Genomic DNA, 25,398 nt, shown 5'->3' with positions numbered 1-25,398 from the left:
CACAGGCAGCAAAGACCAACTCCAACTCTGAAGCCAGGGCTGTCACCTCCGTGCCTTCTGCCTTGTGGCCTTTCCTCTCCCTTGTACCCAGATGCCTCTGACGGCTCCAGGTCCCCCCAGACTCCTTTGGGCAATATCAGGGACCTGCTGGTTTGCAGCAGAATTCGGTGTCTACGTTGGGTGTCCAGAGTTCAGGGGGACCTCCAGAAGTCCCCAGCTCCCCACACATCTTGGCCTGGCAGCAGGGAGGGGTGAAGGGAGGCAGATCCAGACAGAGTCATCCTTCCTTCCATCCCTGCAAGAGTCTTGCTAGTGGAGGAAACTTTCCTGCAGAGACCAAGGGCCAGCACTCTGCACCAGCGAAGGGTTTCCTCTGGACCACTGAACCGCCCCCCGGGCCTGGAACCCACATTCCACAAGCCCTCATGCTGACAGCTCCGCCTTCCATGCCACCCCACCTCGGGCAGAAAGAGGAAGAACTCTGAGCCAGGGAAGGCCACCTGCAGCAGAGGCAGAAGGGGCCTCACGGCAGGTAAGTAGGGAGACTCCCGTCAAGATTCACAGGCCCGGCCGGGCAAGTAGCCACAGGGAACATTATGGGTGCCCCCCCTCAAATGTCCGCCTCAGGAAGCCTCAGGCTTCCAAGAAGCAGGGTCAAGACTGGCGTCTCCACAAATCTTGCGTGAGACACGAGATGGAAGAGGTATGAAGGGCCCCACAAAGTGACAGCTCTCGGGACAATTGGACTAGAATCATCTTGTCCTCCGGCTTTGGCTGGATGGGATGGGCGAGGGGAGTGGGTGGCTGGCTTTGGATAAACAAAGACCTTTCCCAGCCCGGGGCCAGAGGATGAGAGGACCCCTCTGGGAAGGCACTCCGCGGAGCACCGGAGTCGGGGAGAGGGTTGTACATCTTTACATCACATCTGGACCTCTCACGGGGCAACGTGGGAGCTGGCCTGCCACCAAGGCTCCAGGTTGAACACCCCTTGCTCAGTGTGCTGCACCGCCCTCTCCCCAGGAGCCTCTCAGCACGAATTAAGATCCAATTGGCGCTAATTGGCCCATGCTGGCAATGCCTGGGGCATCTTGAATGCTGTCACCTTGGATTTCATTCACCGAGGGGGCAATGGCCGCTAAAGCTCCTGGAGCCCACCACCAGTGTCCTCTTAGGGGGAACACGCGAATGCAGAAGGTGCTTTGCATGTTACCACCCCTCTCTAGCCCAGGCTTGGCTCTGGAGATAGATAGATGCCAAACAATGTATCCGTGGTAAAGGCTGGCCCCTGGTTCTCCCTGGTGTGCTGTCAGCCCACAAGACTCTTTTGGCTCCGGGGAGGAGACGAACCAGTCAGGGTGCAGTGTAGCAACGACAAAACATACAACTTTCCTCTAGTTCCTAAAAGCTTCCTACCCACCACCACTATCATGATCCCAATTGTACCTTACAAATCTGGCTAGACCAGAGGGTGTACACTGGTACAGATAGGAACTGGAAACACAGGGAATCCAGGGCCGATGATCCCTTCAGGACCAGTGGTGAGAGTGGCGATACCGGGAGGATAGAGGGAGGGTGGAGTGGAAAGGGGGAACTGATTAAAGGGATCTACATATAACCTCCTCTCTGGGGGACAGACAACAGAAAAGTGGGTGAAGGGAGATGTCGGACAATGTCAGATATGATAAAATAATTTATAAATTATCAAGGGCTCATGAGGGAGGGGATCAGGTAGGGAGGGGGAAAAATGAGGAGCTGATGCCAAAGGCTTAAGTGGGGAGCAAGTGTTTTGAGAATGATGAGGGCAACGAATGTACAAATGTGCTTTACACAATTGATGTATATAAGGATTGTGATAAGAGTTGTATGAGGCCGCAGTAAAATGATTTTTTTTAAAAAAAAGACTCAATTGGCTCATTCCTCTAGTGGTGGGCTCTGGAAAAGAAAGAGGGTCCCACCTTAAAAATCAAGTCCCAGTGAGAAGGTTACGGTAAAAGGGAGAGTGGGACCGAAACCGATCCTGCTTTTCCTTAGAGAATAAATCATGTACTCCAGAGGGGAAAAAAAAAAATCAAGTCACCTGTCCAGGAATGGAACCTCAACTCCAGTCCTAGAAGACTGGACCCCAAAATGGACCCAAAGACGCAAGTCTCAGCCGAGATCACAAATCCTCATCCCTGGAGTGGAAATCTGGCCTCCAAGAATGAACCTGGCACATGCCTGCCCCCGCCCACCCCACCCCCACCCCCCGCCAGGTGTATAGGATAACCCACTCCACAGGCCTTTCAAGGCTGTGTGACCCATCAGAAGCTTTCTTCCCAGGTGTCTCTGGGCGTGTTTGAACTACCGATCTTTGGCATCGCAGCAGGGTGCTTACACCATCCAGGGACTTCAGAGGAGGCACGCAGTCCTGTGTGAAGTCCCCACCCTCCGGGCAGACAAATAGCTCTTTCTCTTCTCGGCCCGCTCTGACCCGCCACCTTCACCACTGAGGTACGTTTTCCATGTTCTGTTCTGATACATTCATCCATTCCGACGCGCCCCCTCCCCGCCCCCTCCCTGGCCTGGAACAGTGTGATAGTTTAATCCGCACGGGGCCCCAGGGTCCAGCATTGAAGTTTTGATCCCGACTCTGGGAAGCCAGCCTCCCAAGGCTCCAGAACCTTCTGCCAGGCTGATTAACAGCAACCACTCAGGGCTTGGGTATGCAGGCTCAGGGAGCTGGCACCCGAGCCGGGATGGGGAGGCCTGAGACAACTGGGTCAGGTCAGGGCCAGAGCACCTCACTCAGGGGCCTGCCCAGAACCAGGCGCACACGCTTCTGCCCTCTGGGAGCCACCTGAGACCGGCAAGGGGACATTAATTATTGATGGTATCCTGGGGGGGGTGAGGGGGAGATGAAGTCAGACCAGGGCTGGCCTGGCCCTACTCACCTGTCCCTCATCCTGGTTTTCAGGCCTCATGGCCTTGGCTGGGACACAGCTTCCCAAAAGAGCCCCATGCATCACCACGTGTGTTCTTGGCCTCCCTTAGATTCAGCCTCCCAGTGCCTCAAGGTTCTTCCAGATCAAGCACCTAGGCACTAGCCACTGTCCCCAGGGCGGAATGCTCAGAGAAACAGCAAAGCAAGCACCCCCTCCCCCACATGGTCACCACATCCATCAAGCCAACCTTCTGAAGTACCTCCTCGTGTCTCCCTGTCCACTGCCATGCCCTGGCCTGGAGGACTGTGGTGGCCTCCAGCCTGGGCTTCCCTGCCACCCTCTTGCCTTCACAGTCCATTCTCCATGCACCAGACACCTAGACATGTCGTCCTTCTTCTGGTGACAGCTCTTCAGTGACTCCCCTAGCAGGCAGGCACCACACCACCTCCCTCCCAAGGATTCTGGATGCGCCATCCTGCAAGGCTGACTGTCTGTCCCACCACCAGCTGATCCAACCTCGGAAGACCTGGGTAAGCTCATTCCCTCCCTGGGATGCGGGGTCACCTGGGATGAGAAGAGAGGAAGGGCAAAACCATAGGCCTAGTTCAAGGCTGACATTCTGAGTCAGTGGCCACTAGTCCTGCCGCCCCATGACAAACACACCCGACCCCCGGTCAGTCCTTGTCCCCTCAAAAGAAGGTGCACAAAGGAATGTCTGCTGGGAAGAAGAAGAAAAGACATAGGAAAGGACACGCGTTCCAGAGCCTTCTGCCAACACAGACCAACATCTGAGTTGAACCAAGTGGGGATATGGGTACCTTGAGCACCAAACCAGAGCGCATGCCTAGCTCTACCCCCCGAGTTCTGTGGGCCTGGCCCGGAGTAGGTACCAACACATGAAAGGAGCCAGCTGGAGCTCCCTTGTGACTGAGCGAATTGCCTCCTCCCACCATCCCCAGGGCACCTGGACACCCTCCACTTGGACAGGCATGCCATAGGCTTGCCCATCGCCGTAGACAACATCAACCTCTCAATAGCTGGCAGGCAGAGACTGGGTGAACCCAGAGGAAAGATGAAGATGGTGAGAGTTGGACCGCAGAGCACTGCCACCACCCCACCTGTGCTCTCTCTTTCCCTGGGGGCGGCGGGGGTGGGGTGGGGGGAAGAAGCCACCACCACCTCTGGCCATGAAGATGGCATGCTTGGGGGCCACCGGTCCAAAGAAGGCCATCCAGGTGAGTCAGAGGATAGACCGTACATACTCCAGTATAAGCCGTTGGCACCTAATGTTACCACAAAAAACTAGGGGGTTTTTGCAGCATTAAAAAATGTGCTGAAAAAACTCAGCTTATACTCGAGTATATACGGTACCCCCTCATGCCCTCCTTTCCTCCCTGCTCCGCTCTCCCCATCCGCCCAGCTCCCTGCACAGGCAGCCTTTGTGAAGGAGATTTTCATCCTAGGACAGAAGGGGGAGTGGGGGCCTGTGAGAGGACAGGTTGTGATTGCTTAATGATTTTCTGGTGACAGTTCCTTGGCCAAGCGGGCAGGGAGGACACTGGCCTGGACGTAGCACTTCAGCAGCCCTGGAACCAGCCGTGAGCATTGGCCTCAGGCCCAGGTGTGAGGGGTGGGGGGCCTGCTTTGTGCTGGTCCCTCTCCCAGGAGCACCTGGCTTCCATGACCAGCCCAGTGTGCTCAACTGAGGGAAGTGCTTTTAATGAGAATGGGGTGGTGCTACTTTGAGTGAAGACATCTGGGGGCGAGGTCCCTTCCTAGGCAGGGGCCAGGGTGCTAAATGAAGAGCTTCTTACCCACCATGCCAGCAGCACTCCTGGAGAAGGCCGCCTCTCCTCATCTTCAAGTCGCTCCCTAGGAAAACCTCTGTCTCACCCTCCAAGACAGGTCAAGTTTCTAAGTCGTGAAAGAAGCAGTAGAGCAGAGCAAGGAGGTGGAGCCCCTGACGTGTGGGCTGCACATGGCAGCCTGCCTCCAAAGAGCAGTGGGGAGAAGCAGAACTTCATGATGAAGAAACCCAGGTGCTCAAGGTCAAAACCAACCTGGATATCATGTCGCTGGCCAGGGTCCTTGGTATGCCGAGGTGAGACTTGCAAGTTTCCTCAGTGATCTTCCTCCCCACAGCCCGCCGCCCAATCCAGGCACGAGGAAAGCATCATCGGGAAAATCCCGAGTTGAGGAAGAGTCTACAAACTATCTGATCATCGCACTAACATTCAGATGCACACACTGCAAGAGCCTGCATCATCAACACCAATGACAGCGCCTTAAACGCCTCCAGGAGGGGTCACAGCAAGAGAACACTGTATTTTCCAAACTCAGTCTTGTAGAGATAAATATTTATGAACACCATTGTTATAAGGTAAAACAAAGAAACAGAAACTTGGTTTATATGCCAATAGATAAGACTTGGATGTCTATGAGGAGACCAGGGACGGGGGCAAGATGTTGGGGGGAAGGGTTACTTAGGAGGGGGAAGGAAGGGGGAGGAAGAATCACATATATGGAGGGTTGAACAGGATACTGTTATCAATTTCATTTCTTGAGGGTGGGCTGTGTAAATATATGTTAGTCTGGGTAGACTAGAGAAACGAATTCATAGACACTCATAAGTGTATAAGAAAGAGCTTTACCTACAAGAGCGTTTGAATCTTGAGAAAATATCCCAGCCCAGTCCAGATCGAGTCCATAAGTCTGATACCAGTCTATAAATTCCTCTTCAGATTCATGAAACACATGCAATGGTGTAGACTGCAGGAAGATCACAGGCCAATGGGTAGAAAGTCCTGTGGATCCAGTGGCCGTGTAAGCATCTCAGCACTGGAGTGGGTCTCCACATGGCTCCTCCAGCTCCAAGGCTCTGGCTGCCATCAGCCTACCTCCATGTGGCTTGTCAACAGGATTGTCTTGCAGGGAGTAAGTGTGTGTCCCACCTCATGAACTATATATCTCCTTAGTGGCTCCAAATGAGGTCATCAAGCTGAGACCTGGTTGACAGGCTAAACTCCACCCCTTCATTCTTAATAGCCTCAAGTTGGCACCAGCTTATGTAACTACCACTATATCTATCTATATCTATAGATAGATATAGAGAGAGAATATTTCTTTAGGGGAAAAAATCTTTCTAGATTCCTTATCCCTCAAACTTAAATAGTGATCTGAGTAGCTTTTAAAAGAAGAAGAAAAGTAAAATTGGGGGGGAAATCTGACCATTGCTTTTCACATCAGCCACGGTCATCAAAAACAAGTCCGGTCCAAGAAGTGGCCGCTGCCAACAAGAAAATGAGTCATGACAACTGGCGGTCACGTGGTGTCCTGGAGAGGGTCTCGGACAGGAAAAAGGACATAGGAGAAAATCGAGGGAATGTAAACTGTCACCCACAGCCACCACGTCTGTCCTGACTCAGAGAGACCCTGCACTGGGTTCCCATACCTGTAAATCTTCATGGGAGCAAAAGCCTCACCTTTCTCCTGTGGAGCAGAAAGTGGGTTTGAACCACTGACCTTGAGGTTAGCAGTCCAACGCTTCCCCAACAGTGCCACCAGACATTAGTTAACAATAAAGCGTTTTTAATTCGTTGTCACAAATGGTCTGTACCAGTGGCTCTCAACCTTCCTAATGCTTCAACCCTTTAATACAGTTCCTCATGTTGTGGCGACCCCCAACCTTAAAATTATTTTTGTTGCTACTTTGTAACTGTCATTTTGCTACTGTTATGAATCGTCATGTAAATACCCAATAGGCAGGATCTATTTTCATTGTTACAAATTGAACATAATGAAAGCATAGTGATTCATCACAAAAACAAATCACAATATGTAATTATATATTGTGAAATATTTATTTCTAATGACAAATAAATGAAATTTTGTCAGGAAGCATGGTGTAGTCTTCACGGCGGGCACTTGTATGTAGGTGGACCCATCTGGAGACGGATAGAGGAGCGGTGTCTCAGTTCCTAAGACCATCAAAATATGTGTTTTCTGTTGGTCTTAGGTGACCCCCGTGGAAGGGTTATTCGACCCACAGGTTGAGAACCACTGGTTTATACAGATGAAAGATATAAATAAGAAGGGAAACTAGGTATGGGATCTACAGAGGCTTTCTGTATTACTTTTTAAAGAATTCTGTCAGTAAGAAACTATTCTAAAATTTTAAAAGTTTATTTACTAAAGACAAGAGCAGTAGTGTCAAAGTGAGAGCGATCTTGGCTAGTAAATCAGCCCCATGCTACCAGGTAGGTGGCTTTGTCCATGTAGCTTCACCTTTCTAAACCTCAATTTAGTCATCTGTCAAATGGGGATATTAAACAGTTGTAAAAATTAAAGGGGATGTAGGTATAAACCATTCAGTCCAGGCTCTGATACATAGCATGTTATTCACTATTCACTGCCAACTAGGTAGGACTGCCCCTGTGAGTTTCCAGACTATAATGGGAGTAGAAAGCCCTGTCTTTCTCCCATGGAGCGGCTCGTGGTTTCGAACCTTGGACCTTATGGCTCAACTCGTAACCACTTTGCCACCAGAGAGCCTACTCATAGCATGTTCAAACTCAAACAAACTCACTGCCGTCGAGTCGATGCCGAATCACAGCAACCCCATAGGACGATGGGATAGAACCGCCCCTGTGAGTTTCCAAGACTGCAACTGTTCACGGGAGTAGAAAGTCCCATCTTTCCTCTGGAGGATCTGGCTGGTGTTTCTAGAACAGCTGGCCTTTTGGATCTAGTCGTTTTGTTCTCAGATGCCTCCTCTGGTGGAGGATAAGCCTCTTGGGTGAGAGAGAGTTTGGCCACTGGATGATGATCAGTGGATCCTTAGGTATTTGCTAATCAACAGAATGAGTTCTCCCACCCCCTCCTTTCACCCTCTCCCAACTCTCCCCCTTAGAGAACTTCAGCTCCCCAAGCCCAGAGCCAGAAGCTTGGCATTAGCAGAGAGCCAGCCCCGGCCTCCCACCTGCCTGCCAGTGACTCATGTGGATTCCCTCCTCCCCCTCTCTTAGCCCTTGATCCTGGCTCCGCCCCCTACAGGGCTCAGCACCTGCTCATTTCCTGAAGCAGCAGGATCTGGGTAATGACCCCTGATAAGCATCTTTTAATAAACCCAGGAGCTAGATCTGTCAGCCAGAAGCTAGGATGCTGTCTCCCCACCCCCACTCCCTCCCACTTGCTGGGATGGTCCATTGGCTCCTCTGGTCTGGACCATGCATCTGGCCAGGCAGGTCCCCAGCCCCACAGGCCCTCTAGACTATGGCTTACTAGGCGGGGGGTGGCCAGTAGGCAGCCCTGGCTGTGAGGCAAGCTTGGGCCTCCAGTAGGGCCTGATCATTGTCTCCGTGGTTGGCCTGTGCCACCCAACCTGACCACCGGCCAGTTCTCTTCCCTCCATCTCTGCAGGCAGGTTTCCCAGGCGTTACCAAGGAGACCACTTGCATCCTGCCCAGGGTTGCCAAAGCAACCGGCGCAGAGAGAAGCAGCCCCTCAGCCTCTAGCCCCTGGGTGTGGAGGTCCAAGAATGAGGCTGTCACAGACCAGCAGGAAAGAGACCGGGCAGCTGGCATGTCGGGGGTGGAGGGGCAGCCCTGGCACCCCTGGGCAGTACCCAGTTCCTGCCTTCCTTCCTCTCCACTCTTTCTTCTTTCTCTTACTTCCTCCGGCCACCCTGTTTCAGTTTCAGCTCCATGAATTAGAGCCAAAGCTCGGGGTGCACATCTTAAAAAATGGGCATATCCTTCGACACCCCTGCCCAGGGAAAGTCCCCAAGGTGCAGAAAATCCCCCCGGTGGGCTCTAGTGTCACAGATTGAAATCCTAAATCTTGCCATTCCAACTTAATCTGGATTGCGGTCCGTGGCCTGAGAACAGCAATGCCTACTTTGCAGGGCTATTGGGAGACGGAATGAAGTAGCTACGTGAGTGTCCCTAGCATAGTAGGCAGCATGGGCACTTGGGCTGCTTAGAAATTCCTTTTCACTGGTAAGCAGTGGTCCTAAAGGCCACAGCTAAGGGTCAGAAATGCCTCCAGCGTCTTTGCACAGAACCCCTGGACGGGGCAGTCAGCTTGGCTGTCCCCCTGCCAGCCCCCCAGGACAGAGCTCTGCTGCCTTCACCTGACATTCAGCAGCTCAAGATGCCTCAGTTTCTCCTCTCTGCCTATATGCCGCTGCCACAGCCATAAAATCACTCCGCTCCTCTGTTCAAAAGCCATCCACGCTCCCACTGCCCGCAGGATGAAGACGAGCTTCCTCAGCCTAGCACCTCGGCCCTGGGACATCTGCTCTCAGTCTCCCAGCAAAGCTGACCTGTTACTCGCCCCACTGGGGCGCCCACGTTCTAGGGAAGGGCAGCAGCTCTTCCGTTCTTCTGTTCTTGTCCCCAGGCCTCTGTGGTCATGGCCCTCATGACGCTGCCCTTCTAACTGTACTCTACAATGCCTTGGGCCTCTGAGCATGTGCAGCGTGGCCCTTTGTTCTCGTGCTGGGCTCTCTGGGCATGCGTTAATGGACATTCCCAACCCTGCACTTATCTGCCTAACAATTGCACCCCATCCACCCACAGGTGAGACTGTTCCGAGGCCCCACTCGCTCAATGGTTCTCAGTCCTTGAGGTCCGACGGAGTGACCTCTGGGAAACTTGTTAAACCTGTAGAAGTGGGAGCTTCATCCCCGAGAAACCCAATCAATGGGTCTGCACTGGGGCCGCGGGGGGCGGGGTGCTGGAAATCTACATTTTAGACACACTAGCTGACATTGATGGAGCTGGTGGAAAGACCTCATTTTGAGAACCATTGATCACAGGAACAGACATTTCCTCGAAAGGGTCCATTTGGTTTAAAACCTTGCAGGCGGTTGTGTAAGGAGCAAGGGGGCTCAGAATGCCACACTTGAGCCCAGTCCTCTTGGACCTCCGGCTGACTGAAGAAAGAAGCAGCAAGACCCCGAAAGCAAATATTGGGGAGGAAACAGCAAGAATGATGACACACCATGAAAAGGTAACTTCTGTACACATAGAAATGGTTGAATGGGGATGTGTCTGGCTCTGGATAGTTTCACCAAAATAAGAATTTTTTTAAAAACCTAAGAACTCCAGAGTATAACCTTTTCTTCCTCAGGAGAGTGCTCCTCCCAGCCTTTCCCACAATGGAAGGCTGAACCCAGGACACAGCGGGCACAATGATGAAGTGCGAAGTTACTCCACTTCTTGGCGCCTCTGTCCCCAGCTCAGCACGGTGACAGCAGTCCCTCTCTCAGCCAGTTGCCAACAGGACACGAATGGAAGTAATCTACATGTGGCACTTGGCACACAGTAAGCACCCCACACGTGGCAGCTCTTATAAATATTACTATGCTGATGAACAAAACACGTTCAAAGGTAAAATTGGGCTAACTGGCTGGATGCCTAGGGGGCAGCCTGGGGCTGTCTCAGCCCACCCCCTGCAGCGCTGTGGGTGGAGAGCCAATGAGCTCGCCTCATTTGCAAGCGCCATGACAACTAAGAAGGAGCCCAGACAGAAGCAACAGGCTTATCTGTGGGTTGGCCCAGAATGGAGGCCTTCAATACCTGATTCAGTGGCAGTCATATGAAGCCATGGAAGGCCGTTGTCAAGAGGAGCAGCCATTAGAGGATGACCAGAAATGCCAATTCAGATAGCCACTGTGGCAGTATGGGGGTGGGGTGGGGGGAGGTTAAGGAGAAAAGAGACAAATCAGGGAGCTGACGGTGAGAATGTGAATGCAGGTAAATGGCTAGGACCTAGTCCTAGGAGGACACCCACCCCCCTCTTTCGACTCTGCAAATTCACACCTGTGATTCGCTCCAGGCCACTTTAGAGCAATTGGGGCCCTGCAGGCTGAGCTTAGCAGCGCCTCCCTCAGCCTGGCCTGGCACCACAGCCACCACAGCAAACAGACTGAAAACCACAGGCCTCTGGCTGTCATCACACTGGAGGCAGGCAGTTGTCTATGTCTGTCACAAGTAGTGGCCTGCCGCAGTGCCCGCTTCAAGAACACCCCCTTTCAAAAGAGAAGAGGTCACTCCTAGGTATACACCAAAGAACTGAAATTAGGTGTGGTAGTTACATAACCACCTGTCAACTTTTGAAGGGGTGGAGTCTAGCCTGTCAATCAGGTCGCAGCTTGATGACCTCATTTGGAGGCATGAAGGAGATAAAGAGCTCACTGGAGGGCAGCCATACTCTCTGCTTCGTCTTCCTGCTGACAAGCCAGACGTGCTACGCTGATGAAGCCAGAGCCCTGGGGCTGGAGGAGCCACATGGAGACCTACATCAGTGCTGAGAGGCTTCCTCCACCACTGGATCCACAAGACTTTCCACCCCCTGGCCTGTGATCTTTCTTCCTGCATTCGGTGTCATTGCATATGCAACGTGAACCTGAAGAAGAATTTATCGACTGGTAATGGGCTAATATCAGATTTATGAACTTGACCTGAACTGGGCTGGGATGTCTTCTTAATGTATAATTGCTCTTTGATATAAAGTTCTCTCTTACACAGATGAGGGTCTATGAATTTGTTTCTCTAGTGTACCCGGACTAACACAGTAGGTGTTCAAACAAAAACCTCCACACACGCTTATTCAAATGTCACGTTCACAGAAGCGTGGATCAAAATAGGCAAAGGGCAAAAACAGGCCCCGTTTGCCTCAACGGATGAATGGATAGAGACCGTGTGGTAGGTCTGCATGGAGTGTTACTCAGCCACGGAAAGAGAGGAGGTACTGACTCACGCTACAACGTGGAAAAACCTTCAATGTGTCAGGCACAGGAAAAGAAGCCAGACACAAAAGGCCACATGTTCGATCCTTACTTTCGGAGCACACTCACAAGAGGAGAGTCCTGGTGCTGGATTCTAGGGGACAGAGTACAACTGCCCCGGGGAGCTTCCCAGACTGACCTGATAGGAGCAGATCCACGGGTCCCTCCTTCCACAGAGCTGCTGGGGGATTCAAACCACTAACCTTTCTGCTAGTTGTCGAGTGTATAACCATTGCACCACCGGGCTCCTTGGTAACTCCATGGAGACAGACACTAGATGACTGGCTTGCAGGTGCTGGGGGAAAGAGCGAATGGGGACTGACCTGACTGCTAAGGATTAGAAGGTTTCCTTTGGGGGTGAGAAAAATGTGCTGTAACTGGGCAATGGTGATGGCTGCCCAGCACTGTGAAAATTAAAGTGCCACTGACTTGTATGCTGTGAAATGGTGATGTGTGTGTTCTGTGAATTTTAACACACACATGAGAGAGAGAGAGATGGTGACCCATCCAATTCCCCATCCATGGGTGACCACTGGGGATGACTCTCCTTAAAGGCGGTCCACGCAGCCTTCCCCTCGACACTCAGCACCCAGCAGGCACCCAGCCAAGGCCGGAGGAAGGGGAAAGGTCTTTATTCTTTGTGCTTTTCTCTGAAGCGTGGACTCTGTTGCAGTCACCCCCTCTCTGTGGAGATATACACACACTTCGTCATTCTCACCTCCAGGACTTTGCTGCCTGTCCTCCCGCTCCCCTAGGACTCCCCTGCCATTTGTTCATTCTCACAGACCTCTCCACGTCCAGCTCAAACCCCCCCACCCCCCACCGCCCCTGAGCTTTATCCACACATCTGGGCTCTCAACAGTCCAAGCAAGAACTTGATTGCATTTGTTCCTCTGGGGACCTTGGGATGTTTTCGCCTTGCCTTTCCAAGTAGATCTTTAGCCTGTGAGCCTTCAACCCCGAGCCAAGCATGTAGCAGCTCTTTGCCAACTGCCTACTGGTGCCTAGAACCCAGAGCTCTGTCACAGTCGCTTTCCTAAACCCTTCTTGACCAACGCTGGTCAGCCTCTGGTGGGAATCACCAGCCACTGCGTCTCCAGGAAGAAAACCAAAGTCTACTAGCCAAGAGGTGACAGCTGAGCCCCATTTCATGACAACCTAACAGACGGACTGATCTTGGACCCCCTATTCGTCCCAGGCACCCTATTATGCCAGGTCTCTTCCCGTTGTAAAATGGCAAGAGGTCAATCGAGATCGCAGTTACAGAAGGTGTGGAAACTCAAGACAATTGTCCTCTGCCCACACCTCTACAGGATGGGTGCTGATAAGAATCACAGCTAAATTCTGGGTGAGGACAGAATCAGTCCCAGCAGAAATCTAGATGAGCAATCTTAGAATCACACGGCTAGGAACTGTCAACACCGAGACCCTGCCATGTCCGAGAAGACTTCTAGGTCAATGTTGATGCACGTAAATGGGAATTTGGAGTCAACACAAACAATTACAGAAGGAGGTGATGATGCTAGAAAGGTTGAGGAGAGGGGGATGGGTCCCTAGAAATGAGGAGGAAGAGGCGAAGAGGACCTGAGTGAAGAAGAGAGGGTATTCACAGGGGCCTTTAGAGCCACACACCACTGTCCTGCATTCCAGGCCGAGAAAGAGAAGAATCAAAATTTCCATGGCCATCCGGGTATGGTGTGGTGGGACAAGGGAGAGCTGACCCAAGTAAATCCAGCCTGAAGAGAGACAGGCAATGGGAGGGAGATTCCTGAGGGTAGCTCTCCACCGTTTAGAACCACAGAAGGAGAGCTGATCTCTACAAACTAGGGGGACCTTGTAAGAGGGCTTCCTCAGGTCAATCTGTGAAGGGTGCCAGAGGGGAGATAGGGGAGGTCAGAGGACCTCAGACCCTCTCCTGACCCTTCCCAAAGACCTCAGTCAAGAAGACCCACAATCCCCAGAGTCTCCAACTTTAGATACAAGGAAGAGCAATGAATGAGGCCTCCTCTGCTTCCCACGGGGCAGGATGGGCCAGGGCCTCCTCCGGGTGCAGACTTGAACCTTAAAAGGTTCAGTCAACAGGCTGGCCCCCAGCTAACCCCTGGCCCTGAAGGACAGAGCCTGGCCTTGCTACTTGAGTGACTTGCTCAGGAATTTGGGCAAATCGCTCTCCCCATCACCCTCCTCCTTCATTCTTCTCACTTGCAAGGGAGGAGGTAGGAAGTGGGTGATGCCCAGGGGTTCCTCAATCATCAACAATCAATTGCCAATTCTTGGAAACAGCCAACCACTTTCACACAGGCAAACAGCGCATAGCTTCTTTCGGAGTATAAAAGTAATCCTTCCTTGCTGAGCATAAAGTTTTCCAAAAAGGGCAAATTTTTCAAAAGAAAAGACTCTTATCTGAGCCCATTGCTCACTTAAAAAAACAAAAACAAAATCTTTGGGAAACTTCCAGGCTTGTTGGCTGCTTTCAGTGGTGGTGGTGGTTTTGTTTTGTATTCGAGTCTGTTTTGTTTTAACAAATCAGATGGTATGATCCATACAATTCTGTACCCTGCTTGCCTCACTCACCGTCATTGGGCCATGAGCGTTTTCCCGAGTTTCCACATATTCATCCCAAAGTTGACCTTAATGACTTCACAGCCCTCCACCAAAAGCAACCTGCTTCCTGGGCAGCCAGGTCGTTTTCCTAGTACACACAGCACTGCCCCGAACATGCTAGCCTGGCGCACAAGCATCTGCCTGGATCTCCACTGCGTTAGAATCAATTCCTGGAGGTAAAATGACAAGGTCCACCCACGCTGTTTTATTTTTCAGCACCGTACACATTTCCAGAAAGACAGCACGTCCACTGGCTTCCCTGAGCTGAACTTCTGAAGGAGTTGAATCAGGATGCTGGAAAGTGGTCCTCCTCCTCCTCTCCCCAGGGTCTTAAAAGCTTCACTGCCCAGTGAAAGAGCAGCCAGAAGTCTGAGCCAGAAGAGGTGAGTCTACCGCCTCGTTCTACCTCTTGCAGACCTGAAGCCAGATTTACTTCTCCGCTGTGGGTCTGATTCACTAAGCTAAGGTAGGCATCCAGAGCAGGGTAAGGGGTCGCATGAAAAGGTGTTTGTGAAAATTATTTCTAAACTTGAATGTTGTGTTAGACAGGGTTCTCTAGAGAGACAAAACCAGATTGCTAATAATTATATATATAGATATATACACAGGTAGATATAAAACACAAGAAATAAACAGTTAAATTATAAAGCAGTACAAATGGCTCAGTGCAACTCACTCCTGTGAGATAGTTGTGAGACACTGGCAGTCCTTCAAGTCTTGAGGGCCACCGGGTAGTCCTCTGTAGAACAATTCAGGCTATCCAGGCACAGGCAGCAAACAGCAAGGCAGGTCACCAACAGTCAGCCAGATGACAGGGTCTGACAATCCCCAGCTCAAGAGATGTAAATTCCAATTGTGTGGCGAAGCAGGTCTTGAAGGAACCACAAATTACAGCAACACAGTCCATGGGTTAGGTGTCCCACAGGTAGTGTAGCTTGCAAATTGAGGCACAGAACAAGCAAGGCAGCCGCACACTGGTGCGATGATCAAAGAGCAAGAGACCCGAGAACCAGAAAGGCGAGACTCACCAGGCCATTTAATCCCTCAGCCCTTCAATTAATCCCACATGTGTTTATCAGCCAGGTTGACACAATAAACTAACTAACTCAAATGTTTTATGTCAAAGGACACTTTTATGATCCTTCTCATAACCAGGGGGGATGCCAAGGGGGGGATGTACCAAAATGGGTTGTTCTTTGTGAAAGCCCAAGGACTTCTCTGCCTGGCCCAGAGATTTCCTACCCAATGTTCTTAAAGATCGGAATGTACAAGGTGTCCCTGGTTCCATCGATGATGGAAAAACCACTTCCTGAGAAGACTCATTGGGTCCAGGGCCTGGGAAACCCGGCAGTGTTTTCAAAGGTCAGAAATAGCAGAAGTTGGATGGCCACGAGGCTGGCCTTAGGACGCCCCCTGAAGGTTCAGGGGGTAGGGTACTTGAGGGCAAAGAGCTTCCTAGTAAATGTCTCTGTGTTTCAAGGGGCCCAGCCCCTCTTTCTAGGCTGCCGGCTGGACATTTGGCCTATGGGTCAGAGGGAAAACACGCTGATTCGGTGGGTGCACAAAGTCAGCACTGCAGAGGACCCCGGAGCCCGACCCCTCTCCGGGCTGCTGACAGTCAAGCCTGGATTTCCAAGACACCTCCCGTTGGAAAGGCAACTAGTGCCTCCAGTCTGGCTGTCCATCCCGGACCTGGGATCGATTGATAGCACTCTCCTCGCGGCCGGGGGAGTGTCCTTCCTTCCCGCCAGGGCTCGCTAGCCTAGACTCACCACGGCCTGGCCCGAGGGGACCCGGGTGACGTGACGTTCCCACTGTCGGCAGCGAGAGCTGCGCAGACCCACGGAATGCCATCCTCCCCTCTCTTCCCCCAGCGCCCGCAGCCCCCCACCCTCAGCCCTCCTCCGAAGCCAGAGGTGCGTTTCTGGTCTCCAAATCCACACAACAGGTGGCACCTGCCGACCCTTCCCTCCCCCGCCACTCCACCTGCCCCTGCACCTGCGCCCCAGTCCTCCAGCTGCGCCCTTCCGACCTCCAGACGCGGCTTACCTTTGCCGATCTGGGGGTGACCCCGCGGCGCCCGGCTCGAGTTTCCTCCGGGCAGAGAGGGGATGCTGGAGAGGTTGTTGCCCATGGCATCCGGCCCCAGGCGGGGGTTCGGCACTGGCGGGGTGCAGGCGAGGCTGGCGGCTGCCGCGGGGCTGGGCGAAGGTGAGTGCGCGCGCCGGAGCGCGCCGCCGGGGGAGGGCCGCTGCCCGGCGGCGGCGGCTGCTTTCGGAGCTCTCGGGCCGGCTTGGCTCGGCGGGTCCTGCCCGCGCCGGTGCTTCTCGGAGGCGGCTAGTTGGTTCCCATTCCCGGGTGGGCCCTGGGACGGGGGGCGGTCCCGCCGACTCCCCGCTTTCTCCTGCCGGCGCTCGGACTTGGGCTGGTGGGGGGCGACGCGGGCGCTCCGGCGCGCTCCCCCGGGGCCATAGAGTCAGGGTCCGGGAGGGCGCTCGGAGGCTCGGCCTGCCCGGGGCTCGGCGGCCGGCGGCAGGCTCGCTCCCCGCCCGCGGGGACGGCCGCTGCGGCGACGTGCGTGGCCCCCTCCCGCCAGCGGTCTTTGGTGTGTCCCCCGACCCCCCGCCGACGCCTCGCGCCCCTGCCGCGTCCCACGCGCAACCACCGCCCCCGCCCCCCGGCCCCCCACCCAGCCCCGAGCCGTCGCCTGGGTTCCCTCGTTCTGGTTGTTATGGTGACAGCTGCGCTTTTGAATGAGCGTCTTGGTGACACGCGCGTGCCCGCTGGGCCAGATGTGGCCCGGAGGCGCGCGGCGATCCAGGCCACCACAAGTTCTTCACGCACCCCCCTACAAACACACACACACACACACACACACACACACACACCACCCCACCCCCACCCCATCCCACACCACCCCCAGGCCGGGTGATAGGCGGGGATTGGGGTCTCCAGGGGTTGAACCCATTCTTCTCCCAGGATTCTGCAACTTGTTATTGAAACAGAGCAAGCAGGTAGAATTCTCTGGGACATCACAGGTAACTCTAATTTACTGCTATCTCCTAACACCAGGCCCAGGTCAAGACTGATGAGGTCAAGGCAGCCCACATGCCCATCAATAGAAGAATGGATAAAGAAACGCTGCTACACACACCCAGGGAATACTATGCATCCCTGAAAAAAACAGCGATGAAACAGCTCATGACATGAAGGGACGTGCAAACCATTATATTGCGTGAAGTTAGTCAATCACAAGGGCAAAGACAGCCAGTCCACTACTATGCGGGTAAATACCGGGACAAAGGCAGGCTTCTGTACTCAGGGCATACAATCTTCTAATCCCATCTCCCGAGCAACGAGATAACGAGCCTGCCTAGTGACCATCAGCCATATATGGCCCCCTTTATATGTACATTTTTCAAATCACTTCAACAGGGAGACGTCATCTCAGTCGGGGTCTGTTTTCAAGAGGAGGGGAGAGGGAGCAGACCATATAACATTGTGCTAAGATCACCCCAAACCAGCAGACGCGCCTAACCAGAGTGATAGTAACACGGGAACTTCAAGTCAAGATGGGGGTAGAAGGACACATATTTCTTGGAGAAGGTGATTACACTTCTGTTGCTGGGTAAACTGGGTGGAGCAAGCTCGCACGAGGGGAAAACGAAAACGTGTATCGATCCTTATATAGAACTCAAGGGGAGAATATTCCCAGTACTGTGTTCCTAATTGGACGCTCTTGACCTAGTTTCTATCCAGTCCTTGGTGACCCAGACTGTGTGCTATAGACTACTGTAACTTTAGACTCTGTCCTTTCAAGGTGCACAGTATCCTTCACAGGCCACACCAGAAGGATTCAATGTTGAAGCGCCACTGAGCGAACTGGGCTTTACCGCAAACCCTCCTATAGATTTAAGGGAACGGAAAGACTCCCTTGGATTTAAGGCGGAATCGCCCTAGTGTGAGAAGCAGGCGACTGCTACCCCAAGGTTATGGGAGTGGTGGTCATTGGGGTTTGGGTTCAGATATTTACTGTGTTGATGCTCACCTTGCTTGCTTTTGACATGGTTCTGCCCTTAGGAATGAGTATTAGTGAACGTTTTGCCCTATCCCCAACCCCCATTGTTTGTGTAAATAACGGAGCTTAATCTGTGCAAGTCAACGATTTGTGTATTGCCGTCTGAAACCAGCTTATGCTTATATAATGTCCTTTTCTCACCAATGGTTTAAATTCTATACCATTGGCTAAATTAATGGCATGATTTATAATGTTCAATATGATAAAATGATAATGATGTGTCTGCAGTGAGCCAGAGACATATATAAAGCATAGATATATGAAGGGATTGGGGGATAACACTTAATATCTAATCTCAGTCTAAGAACCATCGCTTCGTATGGCATGGCCATACTCACTACTTGCCCTCATGAAGAGATCGCTGGAGATAGAGGTGCTACAGAGTAAAGCGTGGTGAAGAAACTGATGGTGTTCAGCTATCAGAAAGAATAGCTTCTGAGGTCCTAAAGGCTTGTCTTCAAACAAGCAGCCATCTAAGCGAGCTGTCAGCTTCGTCCACATGGACGAAGCACACCAGCCTGTGTGATCCAAGGGTTGTGAAAAATAAAATCCACCTCCAAAGGAAAGAATGGTTTCAGAGCTGAAATTACAAACACCCGGTTTGCAGAAGGCTAGAGATGGCAAGGCTAGGGAGCCCAAGATCCATTTGTAGGGCGTGGATTGACACAGGGGTGCAATAATGGCCTCCAACATAAACGCAATGTAGGAATGCCAAAGGACTGCGCCGGGTCTCCTTCTGTTACACAGATGAGTCGAAACCAACCAAAGGCACCTAACAAACAACCAAAACATGGAGGAAGCCTCCGGTGAGCCCCTCAGCTCCTTGGCCAGGGACGCAAACAGCTCTGTTATCGAGCAGAGAGCATCATTGTGTAGTCCGTTATGGCAGATGTAGCTACATGAAAATAGAATGCCTTCTCATTTGATCTCTCTTTGGACCCAGTTTAAAGGTGTTTCATTTCTTTAATGTTTTCTGCTTCTCTTTTCAATTAGATTTGTATCTGTTTTGTCGAGTCCCTGTTGATGGGTTTTTTGGTTTGCTCCCTGTGTTGTGTTTCGTAGGATGTTCTGCATGTGAAATCCAGGATAGGTAAATCCAGAGAGACAGTGACTGGGCTGGTCATGACCTTGGGGCACGTGGGGCTATGGGGAGTAAACCATGAGCGCCAGACGAAACTGGTTGGAAATTGATTGTGGCGATGATCGCACTACTCTTCTTAATCTGATTGACCCATGAAAGTTATATATGTGAAATAGTTGCCAAGAACACTATTTTTTTAAATAGAAGCATTTTTAAGTAAGTAAAGGCTTGAATAAATTAATTAAGATTAGGGACCTTGGCCCTTGACCCTCAGTCAGACCTGAAGAAGGGCTGGGGCAGGGCACCCAGGACAAGAACCGTAGGTTGTCCAATTACTGGCTAACAGCAATGGGGCCCCTTGGATGGATACAGACCTACAAGAATGGGTCACTATCCAAACCAGGGAAGGAGGTCATAGGTACAGAACCATCATCAGAGATCTACCAACTCCCACATGAGCGGTTCTGTTGGCCCTGAGAGGTCACAGGAAGGGGCCTCTGTAGTCTGGAGCAGTCGAAGAAGCTGGCTAGGAGAAGGGGCTTCACGTTCACATTATGTTTAGTCAATGTAGCCAGCTCCGAGACAAGCTCAGCACTGCTGCAGGGAAGCCTATGAGGTTGCATCTCCTTCTTCCCAGCTAGCAGGAGTAGATGTACCAAGATCCCCCTGAGAGAGCGTCAGCCTTCCTGTACCTCTAGCTCCCTGGTCTGACTAAAGTGGCCCTGCCCCACAGTCTACAAAGGACACGAGCTGCCAATGGACACCCAGCCACTCAGGCAGCTCTGCAGTGTTCAGCGCCACTTAGATATCCCCTCCTGATTTTCCTTGGCCAATGTACCATGGCCAGTCACCTTCCATACCATCATTCTGGTTTATTTCCTACTTAAGAAGCCTTGGTGGAGACTCTGACATCCTCAACAATTCAAACAACAGCAACAAGAAGCCTTGGTGGTATAGTGAGTTAGGCATTTGGCCTGCTAACCCTTAGGTTGGCAGTTCAAAACCACCAGCTGTTCCTTGGAAGAAAGATGAAATTGTCCACTCCCATGAAGATTTACTCTCAAAAACCCCAAGAAGCAGCTCTGCTCTATTCTATAGGGCGGCGGTGAGCTGGAATCAACCAGAGCACAGTGAGTTTCGTTCTGATATGGAATTCTTTCAAAAGAAGCTTTTTCCCTGTGACAGACTGAATTATACCCCATATGTCCAATACCCATCTATAATTTCCTCTTCAGATTCACACAACACTAGTAATGACCCTGAATACAGGAAGATCACAGGCTAGTGGGTGGAAAGTCTTGTGGATCCATTGGCAGTAGAAGCATCTCAGCACTGGCAGGGCTCTCCACGTGGCTTCTCCAGCTCCGGGGCTCTGCCTCCATCAGCATAGCTCCGTGGAGCTTGTCAACAGGAATGTCTTGCAGGGAGACAAAGCAGAGAGAGTGTGCGTCCTGCCTCCAGAGAGGAAGACAGGAGTTCCCAGAGTCCTCAGCAGAAGGCCATGTCAACACAAAGGTCTCATTGGCTATGACCTGATTGACAGGCTAGACTCCATCCCTTCACCCAAGTTGACAATGGAGTATGCAACTGCCACACTCCTGGTCTCCTAAACTTCGAGGAAATAAATCTCTGTTGCTTACAGCCATTCACTTGTGGTATTTTTTATGATAGGAGCCTGAGATCGCTAAAACGGAAGTTGGTATCAGAAGTAGATTGCTGCTCCAACAAGGACCTACAATGTGGAAGTGGTTTTGGAATAGAGTAATGGGTGGCAGTAAGATACCTAATAGTACAAGCCTACATTGCCCTGAGAGCCTGACAGTTGGCATTATGGGCATCAAAGGCAATTCTGGTGAGGAGAACTAGAGAGACGTCTTCGAGAATACAGTGTCTTCGAGAATACACATGGTGCCAACAGAGAAATGTTCGAAAGCTTGATGTGACATGTGCCCATAATGAAATAATGAACTTAGGATGGAGGGAAGTAAGGCTTTTTAGTCAGTGACAAAGAGCCTGTCTGCGTGTTGGAGTGTTTGGTGGAAGATGATGAACTTGACTATCTGGCTGAGGAATTCCTGAGCAAGGTCTCAAAGGCACTGTGTGGTGTCTTCTTGCCGCTCACAGGAGAATAGGAGAGATGGGCCTAACACTAACCCATCCAAAATGAAAGCAAAACTTAAAGATTTAGGGAAATCGTGTTGTGCAACCTAAGGATCTTCTGTTAAAAAGAGTAAGGCAGCCACCACAAGGGAAACCTCGCCAGCTTAGTCTGCAGAAGGGAGGGGAGGAACAAGAGGAAGGAATGCTGCTTGCTGCCCTGGGCATTCTGCAGGCAGAAACGAACGGCAGAAGCTACATGCTGTCCTTCCATAGCTCAGAGGTCAGCAGACCTGTTGGGAGGAGCAGGAGAAGCTGTGTCTTTTCTGTTTCCAAGGGTGGGGCCGCAGCCTCCTGAGGGTGGGCGGGGGGCTACTGCCCAAAGCTGACGGAGGGGAGGCTGCCACACACAAGGAGAAGAATGAGCCTGCTGGGGACACCGCTCAGGACTAGGAGAATGGGGGCCCCACGAAGCCCAGGGAGCAAAGCTGCTCAATCAGTGGGTCTAGAAGGCAAAGTGGGAGGCCAGGAGGAAGGAGCCTCCCCCTGGAATCTGGAGGGCACGGCCAACACCCAGAGTGGGGAGGACAAGGGTGCCTGTGACCCCCCCCCCTTCTCTCCAATGATGCCCATTTGTAATGGAATTCGCTCCCTTGTGTCTGTCCCACCATGGTCCTTCGGGAAGAAATAACTTATGGTCTGGACTGGCCAAGGAGTTTTGTCCCAGGGTGGAATATGCCTGCAGTCTCACCCATATTTGATTTAGATGGTTCAGTTGATGAGGTTTTTCGACGTAGGGTTTATTTAACACTTTGGGGTTGATGTGATGAGGTGAACGTGTTTTGCTTGTGGCAAGGACATAACTTTTGGGGGGATCAAAGGGTGCAATGTGACGATTTGAATAATATCCCCCCAAAAAATGTGCTGCAAATCCTGACCCGTGGGCCAGTGGCTATCATCTCACCTGGGAACAGACTGTCTTTGATAAACCCAGACTCACTGCCATCAGTCAAATCTGACGGCTAGCAGCCTGAGAGGACAGGGTAGGCCTGCCCCCGTGGTTTCCAAGGTTAGAACGCTGTATGAGAGTAGAGCACCTCCTCTCTCTCCTGCAGAGCAGCCGGCGGTTTTGAACTGCTGGCTGTGAGGTTAGCATCCTGCCTTAGAGCTGGCCGGTACCCCGAGTTCAGATTATAGCCTCCTCACCTGTGAGAAAACACATTTCTAGGTGTTCCAGCCCCTCGTTCATCATCATTTCTGTTTCGGCACCATCAGACGCCCTTGTTCATATTCTGCCTCCCCCGCTGGGGTGCAAGCTCTCTGAGAGAAGGGTATAGCTCCATCCTGCTCACCACGGAGTCCCCGGCCCTCAGCAAAATGCCTGGTCAGTAACAGACACCACAAGTGAATACTTGCGGACTGGAGGCCGCCTGCGGCCATGACCCCTGGGAAGAGAGCCTTGGGACTGCTCTTCATCACTCACCCCACCCCATTCCAGGCATCACACCCTGAAATGTCTGGGACACCGGGAGGGCCACACGGAATCTGTGGCAGCCACGTTCTGTGGTCTGGAGGAAGGACAGATATCCACCCTGGCCTCCAGCCTCTTAGATGCCCAGTGACGTGCCGGGCCAGCTGCAGAATGGACATGGCAGGTCATGCTGTCTTATTTCTGGGCACCATCTCCCCAGCTCACGCCCAAGCAGTGACTCATGAGTCCAAAATCCCTGGGCGCTGACTGGCAACACACTCGCATGTTGCACACACACTCAGCACTCTCTCACACATGCACACTCACACTCATGCACATCTGTCTGCCCCTGGAATCTGATGGAATGAGGTCACCGTGCTTTGTCATCGTGATCGGAATCAAGCCGAAGACTCGGCATAGAGAGACGAATCCATCCCCGCCCCCGCATGTGTGTGACGTGCAAGCTCCTTGGTGGGAACTGCAGAGCGTGTCTGAGGGGCGGGGCCTGCTGGGGATCCTCCTGGAGCAGTGACACACACCACCACCACCACCACCCCAGTCAAGGAAGAATTGCTGGGGCAAAGGTAGAAACACGGAGGTGGAGAAGCCCCACAGGTAGGAAGACAGCAGGCATGTCATAAGCCTATGTGTCCCAAAGCTAGGGCTATGGGCAAAGCAAGAGAGAGAGAGAGAGAGAGAGAGAAGGTGTCAGGGATCCAGGGGCAGGAGGGTTGGGGTGTGTGTGTGCAGGCATGCAGAGCATGACACTGCCCAAGGAGTCCAGAAGCAATAGACAGGACTCCAGGGTAGGCAGGGGAAACAGGGCAGCATAAGCCCAGGAAGTCCCTAAGGAAGGTGGGAGGTATCAGGGACTGGGGACTGAGGCTGGATAGATGCTCTCCTGGCTCCCCAAAGATGGAGGTGGGAGCAGAAGTAGCAACAGAAGTGGGCACAGGGTGAGGCAGTCAGGTACCCTTGGAGCAAAATGCAAAGGAGCACTTACTCTTGGGGTCCTGTAAGTGCCCCCCTTACCTTTGGTGTCTTAGGCCACCTCCCCAGCCTCAGCCCAGGAGGCTGGAGAGCTCTGCTCTGGGAGGGAGGGACCACTGGGAAGTGCCCGCTGAGATGCAAGTCTCTGGTCAGGCAAGAGCCTGGGAGAGGTGGGTGTGGCTGCCAGTGACCCCACTGAGGACTTCTGGACTCCAGAAATCCTTTGGGGACAAGTCGGGAGAACAAGGAATCCCAGCGCCCTCCTCTCCTCTTGAAGTTGGGCAGAATCAGACCATCTGATCTCCTTGGAAGTACTCTTTTGATTGAACCCCTTTTTTTAAAGGCACCCTAAGCCTATCGGGTCACTCTGAATCAAGAGAGACTCTGCGGCTATGGGTTCAGGAGACTGAGACGAGTTGGATTACTGAGAGAACTTGCCTCAGCGATCCACTGATTGCAGACTGTTTTTCAGAATACACCTGTGCGCATACGTGCTGGAGCCCTAGGAGCAACACATGACTTATCCTCGCGTCTCCTGTTTGTTAATGACCCACTGATTTGCTCGCATGGGTTAGTGTAGTGAAAATATTGAATGGTGAGATAGCATGCCATGAATTCAAATTTTAAAAGGTTGTTCAGTTAGTTACTTGAATAATTTGTTTGATTTTAGGGCTGTTGTTGCGAACACACCTAGCAGAACTATATACTAATTCGGTGGTTTCTATCTGTCCATTCTGCAGTGATTACAGCCTCAGATTCCTGCCGTCCTGTTCACATGCGTCCCTCTCTCCTGTGAGCACAAGCCGTCTGTTCTCTAAGGTTCTTGGCTCGTCTGTGAGTGGCTGTTGTCAATAGGATTCCATAGAGACCGGTCTTCAGAAAGCACAGTGCGTAGCGCAGACATTATTACTTAGGCTGAGCTGGCTGGTCTTAAGGAGACTGCAGGCAATTTTGGGGGTTTAAGGGTTAACGACATTTCCTGGCCAAAATGTCAGAGGTTCATCTAGCCTCTACAGCTCCAGAAAATCTACATTCCATCAGCAATTAAAATTCTGCTCGGTATTTCCCCTCTTTTCATCCGGATCATTGCATAGAACCTTGCTCAACGTGTTTACTGATAGTAGCTGGGCACAGCGCAGGTCTTGTCTGATGGTAAAGGAGGCAGTTGTCCAGGGAAGCTATTAGCCATACATTTTATTTCCCCTTCCAGTTCCTGACTCTTCTTTTTCGCTCTATTACAGCGGTTCTCAACCTGTGGGTCGCGACCCTTTTGGGGGGGGTCATACAACCCTTTCAAAGGGGTCACCCGATTCATAACAGTAGCAAAATGACAGTAAGGAAGTAGCACCGAAAATAATTTTATGG

At 52.0% G+C, this 25,398-nt stretch overlaps 1 protein-coding gene across 1 annotated transcript in view; it reads right to left on the bottom strand.

Moving 5' to 3' along the window:
• Positions 1-16,450, bottom strand: part of NEURL1 (neuralized E3 ubiquitin protein ligase 1) — a 79,900-nt gene extending 63,450 nt beyond the window's left edge. The window contains exon 1 of the mRNA XM_075534323.1: positions 16,366-16,450. Coding sequence (XP_075390438.1) covers positions 16,366-16,450 — 85 coding nt within the window. The remainder of the gene's footprint in view (positions 1-16,365) is intronic.
• Positions 16,451-25,398: the final 8,948 nt, after the last annotated feature.

The sequence above is a fragment of the Tenrec ecaudatus genome, chromosome 16, assembly GCF_050624435.1.
Source record: "Tenrec ecaudatus isolate mTenEca1 chromosome 16, mTenEca1.hap1, whole genome shotgun sequence".
Classification (NCBI taxonomy): Eukaryota; Metazoa; Chordata; class Mammalia; order Afrosoricida; family Tenrecidae; genus Tenrec; species Tenrec ecaudatus.
This window is presented reverse-complemented; position numbering and strand designations above follow the sequence as displayed.